Source organism: Phocoena phocoena, chromosome 3, assembly GCF_963924675.1.
Source record: "Phocoena phocoena chromosome 3, mPhoPho1.1, whole genome shotgun sequence".
Taxonomy (NCBI): Eukaryota; Metazoa; Chordata; class Mammalia; order Artiodactyla; family Phocoenidae; genus Phocoena; species Phocoena phocoena.
The window spans coordinates 128,180,364-128,193,617 of NC_089221.1; the positions used below are offsets into that span (position 1 = coordinate 128,180,364).

The 13,254-nt window shown below is 43.4% G+C and overlaps 1 protein-coding gene across 1 annotated transcript in view; it reads left to right on the plus strand.

Moving 5' to 3' along the window:
- SLC36A1 (solute carrier family 36 member 1) overlaps nucleotides 1-13,254 on the plus strand; it is a 40,684-nt gene that overhangs the window by 2,970 nt on the left and 24,460 nt on the right. Inside the window, exons 2-7 of the mRNA XM_065875601.1 lie at nucleotides 2,213-2,303; nucleotides 3,278-3,366; nucleotides 3,840-3,935; nucleotides 5,965-6,049; nucleotides 6,619-6,837; nucleotides 12,180-12,278. Coding sequence (XP_065731673.1) covers nucleotides 2,213-2,303; nucleotides 3,278-3,366; nucleotides 3,840-3,935; nucleotides 5,965-6,049; nucleotides 6,619-6,837; nucleotides 12,180-12,278 — 679 coding nt within the window. The remainder of the gene's footprint in view (nucleotides 1-2,212; nucleotides 2,304-3,277; nucleotides 3,367-3,839; nucleotides 3,936-5,964; nucleotides 6,050-6,618; nucleotides 6,838-12,179; nucleotides 12,279-13,254) is intronic.

Sequence of the window (13,254 nt, forward strand, 5' to 3'; positions counted from 1 at the left end):
GTCTGTGTGAGGACAGATTTTCTTCAGGTACTTCCACCAAAACAACATATCACAACAGCTTGAATGCAGAAGTAGGTAGTCCAGCTGTCAAACAAGACATTAAAGCGATTTGCAAAGAAGTAAAACAGTGTCCTTCTTCTCACATTATACTTTTTGGAAAATAGAGTTACTTTTTGTTAAAAATTGGTTATTTATATTAACATGTAATAGGTTTATTGTTATTTCAAATTAATAAATGTTTTTAAATTTCTTGGTTTAATTTACAATATAATATATGTCAGCAGACATAATCCATATAAGCAAAAACTGTTTGGGATCCTCAATAATTCGTAAGTGTATAAAGGGGACCTAAGACCAAACAAGTATACAAGAACAGATTTGGAGCGTAAAGAGATGACAGAGATTTGTGAGGCTTCTTTCTCCCTCCCACCCCCCGCGGTTAAGACTCTGCAGTCCATGGAGTTGATTTCATGATAGGTCATATGGGTAATCCCAGCTCATGGCCATTGATTAAAAAGCATGATTTTGGTCAATTGCCTGGAATCCTGCTGTTTCACAGCTGAGGTATGCTGTTCTGGTCCAGTGCCCTCACTCTACAGATGAGAGAACAGGACCGGAGAAGGGAAGGGAATTGCCGTATGGAGTTAATGGCAGAGCCAGGGCTGGAGGGACCTGGTCTCCCATGAAACCCAGCTCAGAGGCATTTTGGGGAGGCCTCTGGTAGGCAGGTGGTTTTGATACGGTGCTTATCTTTGCCCTTAAGTGGATTAAACATTTGCCAAGAGAGAAATTTGCTTAGTCCATCACCCTGCACTTAATCTCCTGGTCACTGGCCACTGATAATGAATGAGTCACCCCTGGACCCTTACTGTCCTTTAGTTTAATCCAGGAGAGCGCTTGCCTGTTCTCATTCAGACTTGAAGCAGTTTTCTTCATCTTGCCTGAGAAGCTTGGGAGACGGTAGGAAGGTCAAGAGATTTTCTTCCTGGAGATAGAGGGAGAAAGGTTACCGAAAGTAAAATTCCTTTCCAGAGAGTGTAGATGGGTCTTATTTATTACGGTCTTTACAAGTTAACACATGACTTGCTTTCAGTTTCTACTGAATTGCAGATTAGAAGAAATATGTGGAAGCATCATTTATGACGTATTTAGGTTATTTGCACAGAAGAATTTCCAGACAGTGCCAGGGGCCAATTCCTGATTAAGTCTGTGGTACCATGTTTGATCTTTTCCGTATCCTGCTGGAGTAACAGAGGATGGAAAATGCTAAAGATGAGGCCACTGACGTAAGTCCTTTGAGGAGCTCCCATTCTGTATGGAATGCCCACCCTCACCCAACCTGAGCGGCCGCAGAGTTGACGCACTCCTCTGTGTTGGTGCTCACGCCTGTGTCTGGGCGAGTGTTCCCAGGCTCTTCTTCCCTGTTGGCACACACACAGAGCCCTACGTAGGGCCCAGCTGGGCTCAGCCCAGGTCTCTGCACGCTACAAGCCCTCACCTCCCTGCCCCTCCCTGGGCACTGTTCCTGGACTCTTCCTAGGACAGGGATCTTTCTACCTTGGGTGGTTGTTAACGTGTCTGCTTTATCTCCTTGGAGACTTTTATTAGTTTCTAGAGACTGAGGTCCGTATCTGGTTCATGCTGATTTCCACCATTGCATTAACACAATGTTTTACACATTATAGATGGTATTTGTTGAGTGAAAAAATAATGAGGACACTTGAGAGACTTTACAGTTGCAGCTTCAGGTGCACAGTCTGTACAACAGATGAGGGAAAACTGTGTCCTCAAGGCAGAAGGATAAACTAGGTGACTGTGTGAAGAGGGCTTCTCCAATCTTAGGCATTTGACTTTTTTTTTTTTAATAAAAAGTACACCAGGGACTGCAGACCCCCACTGTCCCTCTGATCTAATCTCCAAGAGAGGTGGACTTTTCAGATGCTTCAGGGAACAGAGTTTATAGCCCAGTGACTAAGAGAGTGGGCTCAGGGGCTAGACAGCCTGGGTTTGAATCTAGGCTCACACTCAAGGTACGTGGCCTTGAGCAAGTTGCTCCCTCATGCATAAGGTGAAGTTAATACCTATCTCATAGAGTTGTTCTGGAAATTGAATGAGATAACTCGTGAAGGCACTTAGCACAGTGCTAAGTGCTCAGTAAATGCTAGCTCTCATTATTGTTAACATGCCCTTGTCTGCCTTCTTCCCACTTCAGATGGTTCCAGACCCTGATCCACCTATTAAAAAGCAACATTGGCACAGGACTCCTGGGGCTGCCTCTGGCCGTGAAAAATGCAGGCATCTTGGTAAGGGTCTGTGTCGGTGCAAGGAAGTATTGTGACACATTTTAGGAGACAGTGGTTTTATTTTAATTTACTTCATGGAAAACATTTTAAAATGGGAAGCTTTTCTTTTTCAAATTCAGTTGAGAGAAAGCAAAGTTCAGGTGTTCATTCATCTAAAGATATATATATATTTTTTTACATCTTTATTGGAGTATAATTGCTTTACAATGGTGTGTTAGTTTCTGCTTTATAACAGAGTGAATCAGTTATACATATACATATCATCTAAAGATATTTATTGAGGATCTTCTGTGTGCCAGGCACTGTTCTAGACTCTTAGAATATTATCAGTGAATAAAAACAGACGATGATTCCTTTCCTCATGGAGCTTACTTTGAGGCGAGGAGGAGGTACTTGAAAAGTTTCTGGAAGTTTCTATCAATAATATTAATTAATGAGTTAGTAGTAGAAGTCTGTCCATTTTCTACACAGTCCTTCCATGCCCTACCCTTAGATGGCCAACTCTGAGAATCGTATTTTTTTCCTTTCATGATTCTCCCCCTATAGGCTGCCTATCCAAAGCCATTCTGGTTTCTTTTAAAGTTGGAGAAGCTTAGAGACGGGGATTGTCCTCCGCTAAGGACGGTGTTGTGGCATTGCTCTGGAGAGAACTCTCCCCCTTCCACCACCCCTTAGCCTGTCTCTTCTTCCCAGACAGTCCCAGGAGCCTTCTATTCTGCCGATCGGCAACAGTCTCGGAATAGCCTTATCTTGTGTCATTCTCCTCCGGGAGGTTAATTCTCTAGAAGGCCTGCTGAGGTTCAGATGATGCCCGTCCTACTCAGCTCACCTCTGTGAGCACGTTTGTCTCTCGAAAGCTCTGCCGGAAGTTCTGTCATTGGAAGGTTCCCTAGTAAAGTTTTGATCATTTGCAAATCCAGTTCTAATTCTGTCTGCTTGTCTCTCCCCCTCTTACCCACAACGCCTGTCTGCAGATGGGTCCCCTCAGCCTGCTGGTGATAGGCCTCGTGGCTGTGCACTGCATGGGTATCCTGGTGAAGTGCGCTCACCACTTCTGCCGCAGGTGAGAGCCCTCCGAGCCACTTCTCAAGTGACAGATTGTCCTTTGGGGTTCCGTTGCCAACACTGAAAGTGAGCACTTAACACAGATCACTCTGGACTCTGTGCCGGCTGAAGGTGGCTGCTAGTCATCGCAGCACTGCCTTTCCCTGGCGATTTTTGTGTTCCTTTTTAGCTTGCTGTCATCTGTCGCACTTACTTGTATCCAGTGGACAGAGACCACATTCTGGTTTTACGTGCTTTGTAATATTTACCCCATTGAAAAGGTTTTACCAGATGGTTGTTAATTATAAGGGAAGTAATCGTCCCATTGACCTAAAACTTCTGCTCCTTGAAAGCATCAGACCCAGGACTCAGCGGTATGTCTAGGGTGGCTGATGCGGAACCGACCCAGGTCTCCCGTGAGCTGTGTTTGTTCTGTTGTTGTCGTTGTCTGACCCCTGCACTCTGCCCTTCCTCTCCCTCCCCTCCTCCCAGACTGAACAAGCCCTTTGTGGACTATGGGGATACGGTGATGTATGGCCTGGAAGCCACCCCCATCTCCTGGCTCCGGAACAACGCCCACTGGGGAAGGTAATGGGTTTCCTTTTTCTTTGCGGCTGTGGCCGCCGGGTGTGGAGACCTTCGGATAGGGAGGTTAGGCGTGGGAGACAGTGCAGCTCGTGAGAAGAGCATTGCTTGGGTCTGTGGACTTGAGTTCTAGCTTAGCTCTGCCAGTGGTCATTTGTGTGACCCTGGGCTGTGTGACCTCTCCTTTCCGTGGGCCTCAGTTTCCTCATTGGTAAAACTTGGGTCCTGCCCTGAAAGATACTGAAGGGCTCTCCCAGCTTTAACAGCCTGTGACCAGTGATTATATTTCATCCCCTTGTTTGGTTAACAGATATATTTAAGCACACTCTTATAAGTGGTACAAAACAATTTTAGGTATAGGGAGGGGGGTTTCCCTGAGGGATATTATGTAGTCCTGGCACTCCAATAGACAGAGAAAGATGCATGGGAATCTTGAGAACAAGAGATCAGGAAAAGGATATACCAGTAGAGAGAGTCATGAGCTAGAAATACACCGCAGGAGCCCTGAGAGGGAGGAGCCCTAAAGACGCTCTTGTCCGCCGTGGCAGATGAGAAGCGCACCTGATAGGAGCTTTCAGGGCAGGGTACTGGGCAGGAGAAGGAAGGCTTCAAGGAGGAGGTGAGGTGAACCAGAACAAATGGGTTTGTTAGGGAAAGAGACGTTTCAGGAGCTGGGTTGGGAGGTGTTTGGAAGTTTCTCCTTATGGTAACTTTTCAGATGCCTGGAGAGAAATATTCTACTGTTTGTTTCCTATTTGAGGAAACGGTACATGTAGATGTAGAAAATTGATAACATCGAGGGCTGAATCCTTTTTTTTAAAAAAAAGTTGAATCACATTAAAGTTATGTTCTCCAGAAAAACTCCTTGTTGTGATCATAGGGAGACTTTTACCTTCACACATAGTCAGCTTCTTCCTGTGATGCAGGATTATGTAATTCTTTCAGCAAAGTCGTTTTCTGTGCCTGGGAGAAGCCAGATTGCCAAGTGACCACTGTTGGTTGGTTGGTTGTTAGTTGATTCTTTCTTGACCTCTCTTCTTCTCTCCTCTTCCTTTCTTCATCTCTTTTTTCCTCTCTCCTCCTCCTCTCTTTCCCTCTAGCCCCATACCTTCCCCCTCCTTCCTTACTCCCTCCCTCCCTGCCTTCCTTTAATAAAATTAATGTGTGCTTGTGGTTAAAAAAAAAATTTTTTTTTTTGGAACAAGATAGGAGAACATAAAGTGAAGAGTAAAAGTATATCCCGGTCACAGTTGCATGGGTTTTCTTTTGGAATTTTCTGAATATATATAAACATACACACATTCTTAACATTTTTTACACTAATTACCATACTATGCATACTGACTGGAAACTTGTTTGGTCTTAGACATTTCTTTATCAGCACACGCAGATTTAACATATTCTTTTTATCTGCTGTATTCTGTTTCATCTCATAATGGCCTATAACTTAATCATTTTCCTTTTGGTGACCCCTTAGGTTGTTACCAGCTGTTGTAACAGTGCTTCAACCAGCAGCCTGTTTTGGTACATCAATTTCTGTGTCCTTATGTGAGAGTCAGTTGGTTCTTAGATCCAAGTTATAGAAAGAGGTCTGTGAAGGGGTCCACTTCTTGGGCTTTTATGCTGAGGGTTCCCTGTAGCTTTAGGACAAACAGTGTGAGAGGGGATAGGTGGGCTATGGGAAGCGGGTAGCCAAGGGGCTGGGTAGTGGTCCTGGTGTATGTGCTCCGCACCGGCCAGTGCAGTCTCAGGACTGTCTCGAGTCTGCCTGACCGCGTGCAGCATTGCTGACACGAAGCCAGGAAGGGGACCTCGGGAACCACACAGATAGCACCTCCTTCACCTTCCTCTAAGGCTCTAGACCAGTGGCACGTGGCACATTTTCTCCTCTTTCCTGGGCACACTCATCCTTGTCACCTGATGGGAAGGGTCTGTGATGACTTGGGAATAAGCGCTGTTCAAACACCTGTCTCTCTGGCAGTCTTGCTTGCTATCATTACGATCTTTGTCCTCCTTCCTTCCCCACCTGCAGGCACACTGTGGACTTCTTCCTAATCGTCACGCAGCTGGGATTCTGCTGTGTCTATTTTGTCTTTCTGGCTGACAACTTCAAACAGGTAGGCCCTGGTAAAAAGAGAGACTGGCAAGAGATGAGTGGACTTCCTGTTTAGGATCTCTTCCAAGCCAGTTTTGTTCAACACAAGAATTGAGATCTTAACACTTTACGTAGAACAGTGTCAGTGTCGTTTGATTTTATCTAAAGACCCAGGGCGTGGGACTTCCCCCGTGGTCCAGTAGTTAAGACTCAGCAGTTCCACTGCAGGGGGCACAGGTTCGATCCCTGCTCAGGGAACTAAGATCCTGCATGCTGCATGGCGTGGCAAAAAATAAATAAATAAATGAAAATTAAAAGAAAAAAAATACTTTAGAGAGACCCAGGGCGTCGAGAAACCTCAAGATGTCTTGCTGTCCTCCTGTCTTTAGGTAAGATGTGATCAAATCCAGCTCAGACATTCAGGTGGCTAACAATTACGAAGATCTCCAAAGACAGTTCATCGACCACTAACTTTCTATGTGGCCTTCTTCACATGCTGAGCCTTTAGCCAAGAATCCCTTCTGGTGGGAGGGCCACTGGCCTTTGTCATTTGAGAGGCTTTCCCTGCAGCTTTTCTTCCCCTCGTTCTAGGTGATAGAAGCAGCCAATGGGACCACCACCAACTGCCACAACAACGAGACGGTGATCCTGACGCCCACCATGGACTCGAGACTCTACATGCTCGCCTTCCTGCCCTTCCTGGTGCTTCTGGTGTTCGTCAGAAACCTCCGAGTCCTGTCCATCTTCTCCCTGTTGGCCAACATCACCATGGTGGTCAGCCTGGTTATGCTCTACCAGTTCATTGTTCAGGTATGACCCCAGGCTCCCCGCTCCACCTATTAAATAATCAGAGAAACAAAGAAAGTGAGTAAGTGGAACATAAATAGGGGTTTGTTACTTATGAGCAGTGTACTTAGGTTAGGGCTTCTCAGCGTGGGCACTGTTGACGTTTGGGCTGGATAACCCTTTGTTGTGGGGCTGTTCTGTGCATCGCGGGATGTTTAGCAGCATCCTGGTCTCTACCCACTAGGTGCCAGTAGCAACCGCTCCCCAAGTTACGACAACCAAAAGTGTCTCCAGACGTTGCCAAATGTCCCCGGGGGGGGGGACAAAATCATCCCCACTGAGATCACTGGTTTAGACTTTTTCCCAGTTAGATAATTAAGACATGATCATTGTATAAGATTGGAAAATAGAGAAAAATATTAAGATGATTCTTATATTAACTTATAACATTTATATTCTTATATTAAATAATATAAGAATCATCTTATTATATAACATATTGTAATAAGGAATATTTATTTCCTTACCACTCCAGTTTTATATTTATTTGTCAGAACTGTAAATCCGGTGATTATTCCACCTCACATAGCCCATGTGGGCACGTCTGTGGGGAGGTGCAGGAGAGGACATCTATCTATAGATGGGTAGAAGATCAGGCTGAGGAAAATGTGCCCTTAAACACTGGTCGATTATAGACATTTGCCAAGACTTGAGAAAAGGAAGAAAATGAAAGCATGTGAATAAAAGAATAACTTTAAAAAAAGGTATGTAAATTTAATTCCCCAAATAACTCATCAATACATACTTATGAAAATACAGACAACACAAATACCTTTTGAACACTCCATCTCCACCCTGAGTCTCCTCCACTCTGGGACCCACTGTGTGTGTTTCTAGGTCCTGCGAATGCATTTACACACTGTATTCCTATGTAGAGAAATATATAAAGCAAAAATTGGTTTTGTGCATTTTTTAAACATAATTTAAAAAATTATTACATGTAGTATTCATCTGCCTTGCTTTTTTTCTTTGACAATATCTCAGAAAGCCTTCCATGCTGATACACCTGGTTTTATCTCATTCTTTTTAATTGCTAAATAGTATCTCAGAGAATAGACGTGCTGTAGTTTCGTAGCCTGTCAAGTCATGTATCATCTGTAGTGTCATTTAGTATTATGGCAGTGAATATTCGTACGCCTTCCTTTTTGCGGACATGTATAAATACTTCTCCAAGATGAGCATCTAGAGGTGCTTAGAGACGCAATTGCTAGACAGTGTGCACTGTAGAATTTTTTACATTGCCAAGTTGCTTTTTCCAAAAGCTATTTACCAATTGCACATTGACTCCCTTCCACAGTTTGTAAGCAGCCCCTTCTAGCCACACTGTGTCAGTCGTTTAAACCTGGTTCAGTCTGACAGGTGAACATTACCTCATCTCACAGTCTGCTTAACAGTGACCCGGTTACCCCCTGATGAGGTTTCTAGGAAAACAGTGGGTCATAAAATACAAGGACTTCCTGTACTGAGGAAATGACATAATGAGTTTAGACTAACAGTGTAGTCAGTGAGCATTTACCGGTATTTCCTTCTCCCAGTAAGTCAGGTGGATGGCAGATATTGACTCTTCTCCTGCAGAACTATTTTCTTTTTTTTTTTTTGAATACAAATTTTTATTCTGGGTACTTTTTACCATTTCAAACATCATAAATAGCTAAAGACAAACAAACAAAACAAAACATATTGCAAAAACAATACCAAAAGATTTAAAGTATATAATTTACATATAATAATCATGTAAGTATATGTCTTCATTATATACATTTTATTCATAATTTTGTTTATAGCTTTATTTTAGTATCTTTTATGGTTCTAGTAATGTAAGTGATATCCTTTATAAAAAGCCTTGCAATATTCTTACTAGCAGTCAAGGTGCAAGAATACCAAATCAAACTAGCCAAGGATCTAAGCAGAACTATTTTCTAACGCATAAAATAGACAGCTGTCCATGTCCCATTTTTTTATGGGACTGGAAAGAGGACCTGTGAACACATGAATGACAATTTCCCGAGAGTTTCTTTCCCTATCTGGCCAATTAAGTTAAAACAAGCAAGGGTAAATAAATGTATGATTTAACTTTGTAATTAGAGATCTCAGTCAGTGCCTAGGACACACTGTGGTGAACGTTAAAGACAAAAACGGGTGATGCCAGCTCACGTAGACACCGCATTTAATTTCAAACCACTGCAGGTTGTTGGACTGTGGTCGTTGCTGTGATCAAAGGGCTGGGATGGGAATATGGGTTCCATAGCATCTCAGTCCCCCCTGAAAGTCCATCCAGGGCATTGCCTGTGCCTCGTACAACCTGCGCTTTTGGATGAGGCAGCCCTGCTGACTTCGCGAGAGCGATTCTGAGCCTGTCTCTGGGCTCAGCCAGGAGGTTGGTTGTGATCTGGTGGTGCTATCTGCCCGGGTCTGGCTGTGTGTTCAGGAGCTTCATTTTGATGTGGTACACAGCTAAAGATGTCCCTCTGGGTTGTTTTCATTGTTGCTGTTAGTTCTGTCCCATCTTGGCCTTTTACCCCCTTTACCTTGATATTTCCTCCTGCTGTCCAAAGTTCCTGAATTTTCACCTAAACCCGAGCCTGTACATGACTGAGCCTCAGGCTCATGCCATTGTAGGAAGTCGCCTGATGCCTTCCACCCGAGCAGCTGTCTTCATCACGTGCATGACAAATGGCACAGTTCTGAGCAGAGTGCCTTGCCCAGAAGGGCTCCCAATAAATCCAATAAATGTGTTATCACTGCATATCCTTAATTCTTTTTTTTTTGGCCACATCGCACAGCTTGTGGGATCTTAGGTCCCCTGACCAGGGACTGAACCCGGGCCATGGCAGTGAGAGCTCGGAGTCCTAACCACTGCGCTGCCAGGGATATCCTTGATTCTGAGATGTATTTTTTCACGGTTAATAACGTTTCCAAAATTGGAGTACATCTGACAATCCTTGTGTACATTTAACAGCATTTTTTCAAAAAGCTGTTACAATTATATGATAATGTGGTACAAATGAGGAGATAATATGTTGCAAGTGAGCCGATTTTAATTTGTACATTTCTTTGTAAATGAAAGTTTTTCCCCAAGTTTAATTCGTTGGGGTGTAAGGCAGTAGCAGTCATTATGTATGTAGAATTATAAATTCCTTCTGCTGGTCTCATTCACACCGGTATCCTCAGACATGTATTTTGAAATTCCCTCTCTGATATCTCAGCCCGATCTGATATATCACTCTGGGCAGTAGTCATCCATTAACCAACAGATCCACTAACCTCCTGTTTTCAGGAACTTTAGTTACACTGTGACTCAGGGATAATTACGGGGTGATCTCACCCTCATATTTCATCAAAAAACAAAAATATTTACGAGTCTTGTCTTCATTCTAGGAACTGAAGTGCTTCTTTTTTATTTTTTGGCTGCGTTGGGTCTTCATTGCTGCGTGCAGGCTTTCTCTAGTTGTGGCAAGCAGGGGCTACTCTTCTTTGCGGTGTGCGGGCTTCTCATTGCGGTGGCTTCTCTTGTTGTGGAGCACAGGCTGTAGGCACATGGGCTTCAGTAGTTGCAGCATGCAGGCTAAGTTGTTGTGGCACGCAGGCCCTAGAGCATGCAGGCTTCAGTAGTTGTGGCACATGGGCTCTACGGCAGGCAGGCTTCAGTAGTTGTGGAGCGCAGGCTCTAGAGCACAGGCTCAGTAGGTGTGGCACACGGGCTTAGTTGCTCCGCGGCATGTGGGATCTTCCTGGACCAGGGATTGAACCTGTGTCCCCTGGCAGGCGGATTCTTAACCACTGCATCACCAGGGAAGTCCCTGAAGTGCTTCTTATGAGAGATCTAACTGATTTCTTAGCAGGGGCTCAGAAAAAAAAAAAAAAAAAAAAAAAAAGAAAGCATTTAAAAAATCCTTTTTGTCTTAGGAAGACTATAATATAATTGCTTTGAAATCTTTCAAAGAGAAGCCTGTTACAGAGAGGAATAGTAGATCTCTTTTTTGCTCTCTGATATTATTCCATCACACTGTTAGAACATTCCCCATATCTCTCTAGAGACCTCTTTAGGGAAATCAGTTTTAAAAGATTGTAAAAGGCAGTTTTAAAGTCATTTTTAAATCTAAAGGCCAGATTCTGAACGGATGGCAGCTTCTGTCGCCTCTGAGTCCTGCTCCTTCGATACTGTCCATCACTGGGGACTCTTGCCCATTAGTCAGCCAGGTGGGTACATATTTACATTGTACCTGCAGTTATCAAGTGCCTTGGTTTTTATATGCCTTCTTTTTAAAATGCTGTTTTTGCTATTTTTTTCCCATATGTGCCAATACTCCTGTCATGTGCCTATCAAAAATATTTTCCAAGTGTTGATTTACAGAATTTTTGAAAAAAGAGAGAAAGGGAAGTAGAGAAAGTGCTTATCTAAAAATCTACCACCTTTCCCTCCAGCTTTATCTGTGTGGAGTGTTTATGTAGTTGTATCATGGTGAATATATAAATTTTAAAAATATTTTTCTCATTACTATTTTATAAGCAGTTTTCATGTACTACTTAGTTATCCCACTCTTTACTTTTTAAATAGCGCATAATATTCTGTGGTGTATTGGATGTGCAGTAAACTATCTGTTCAGATGTTTGGGAGCATTTAGGTTGTTATCACTTACTGTTAAAAAGCCTTGCTCAACTTTTTTCATATTTTCATCATTTTTTTTCTACTTAGATTATATTTCTGGGGATGGGATTACCTAGTGAAAGAACATGATTCTTTTTATGCAGTCTCTAACATTTAAGGGTTTTTTTAATAATAAATTTATTTTTTTAGTTTTGGCTGCATTGGGTCTTTGTTGCTGTGTGGGCTTTCTCTAGTTGCGGCGAGCGAGGGCTACTCTTCGTTGTGCTGCGCGGGCTTCTCATTGCAGTGGCTTTTCTTGCTGTGGAGCAGGGGCTGTAGGTGCACGGGCTTCAGTAGTTGTGGCTTGCGGGCTCTAGAGCGCAGGCTCAGTAGTTGTGGGGCACAGGCTTAGTGGCTCGTGGCATGTGAGATCTTCCCAGACCAGGGATTGAACCCACGTCCGCTGCGTTGGCAGGTGGACTCTTAACCACTGCACCACCAGGGAAGTCCCAACATTTGAGTTTTTAATGGTACTTTGGGCTAGTCTTTCCCCAAAGCAAGTAGGGTTTTCTCAGCGATGGAAAAAAAAAAAAGAAAGGCTATAAATGACCCCAAATCACCTGTCCCAGACTTAGGAAAGGTTTGACCTGTCTGATGCTGGGGTTGAAATCATGAATCTCTATATAGCCTTTGATCTGTTTTATTTTCTCTCTTTCAGGATATCCCAGACCCCAGATTCCTCCCCTTGGTGGCATCCTGGCAGACCTACCCTCTTTTCTTTGGCACAGCCATTTTTGCATTTGAAGGCATCGGGATGGTAAGAGTTGCACTGTGATTCTCTGGTGCCCTCAGTGTCCTTGAGGTCTGCTTTAAGGAATGCTGAGGAAATGCTATTAGAAATTATCTTCTGAGTCTTATTGGCCAGTTAATGAATAGCATTTCAAAGACTCCACTGAAGTTTCCCAGCTCCAGGTTTTGGAAGTAAGTTGTATGTAATTTGAGAATGTTTCCCTTCAAGCCCTCTCTGTTACACACTCATCTCCTGTGTGTGCAGTAAGCAGAAGTGCCGGGCAATTCTGAACACAGGGTCTAGATTCAGACTGACTTGGGGTGGTCCTGGCTCTGCCAGAGAGTAGCTGTGTGACCTTGTGCAAGGACTCGCCTGCTCAGAGCCTTCATTGTTTGCTTCTGAAAAGTGGGCTTAATGTTTAGTAGTTGTTAGGATTAAATGAGATATGTGTAAAGTGCTTTGTACGGTCTCTGACATACGGTGAGCATAAGTACTTTTTATTTTCATTAATAATACTATTGATTTTATTGTTAAATCAATAAACATATGAACTAATTCTCTGCCCTGGAACACTGTTGAGCTGTATTTTCCTTGTATAAATGAGTAGCCTTTAATCCTAGCTCAGCTTCCCCGTGTTGGTGCTGTGATTCCACCAAATTCTTCTCCTAGAGGGAGGGATCTGTCACTCAGGTGTACCTATTTTGGTTTTTATTTGTGTTTTTCATAATAAAGGTCCAGTATTCTCTGAAGAAAGTTATTAGCTCTGCTGGCCTAGGGCTTAGGAAATGGGAAGACACTTCTTTCATGGAATATCTTTTTGTCCCCATTTGATTGTCCTGTCACCTTATACACTTTTAAGAAAACCTGGAAGCTGGACATTTTTTGTCACAATTTGAGGAATTGCTCAGGTGGTGTCCATGGAACGTGAGGCTCTAACAACATGGGGGAGACTTTTCAGGGGATTGTGTGTACGTGGTTGTCCTGAGGTTTTGAACCTTTCCCT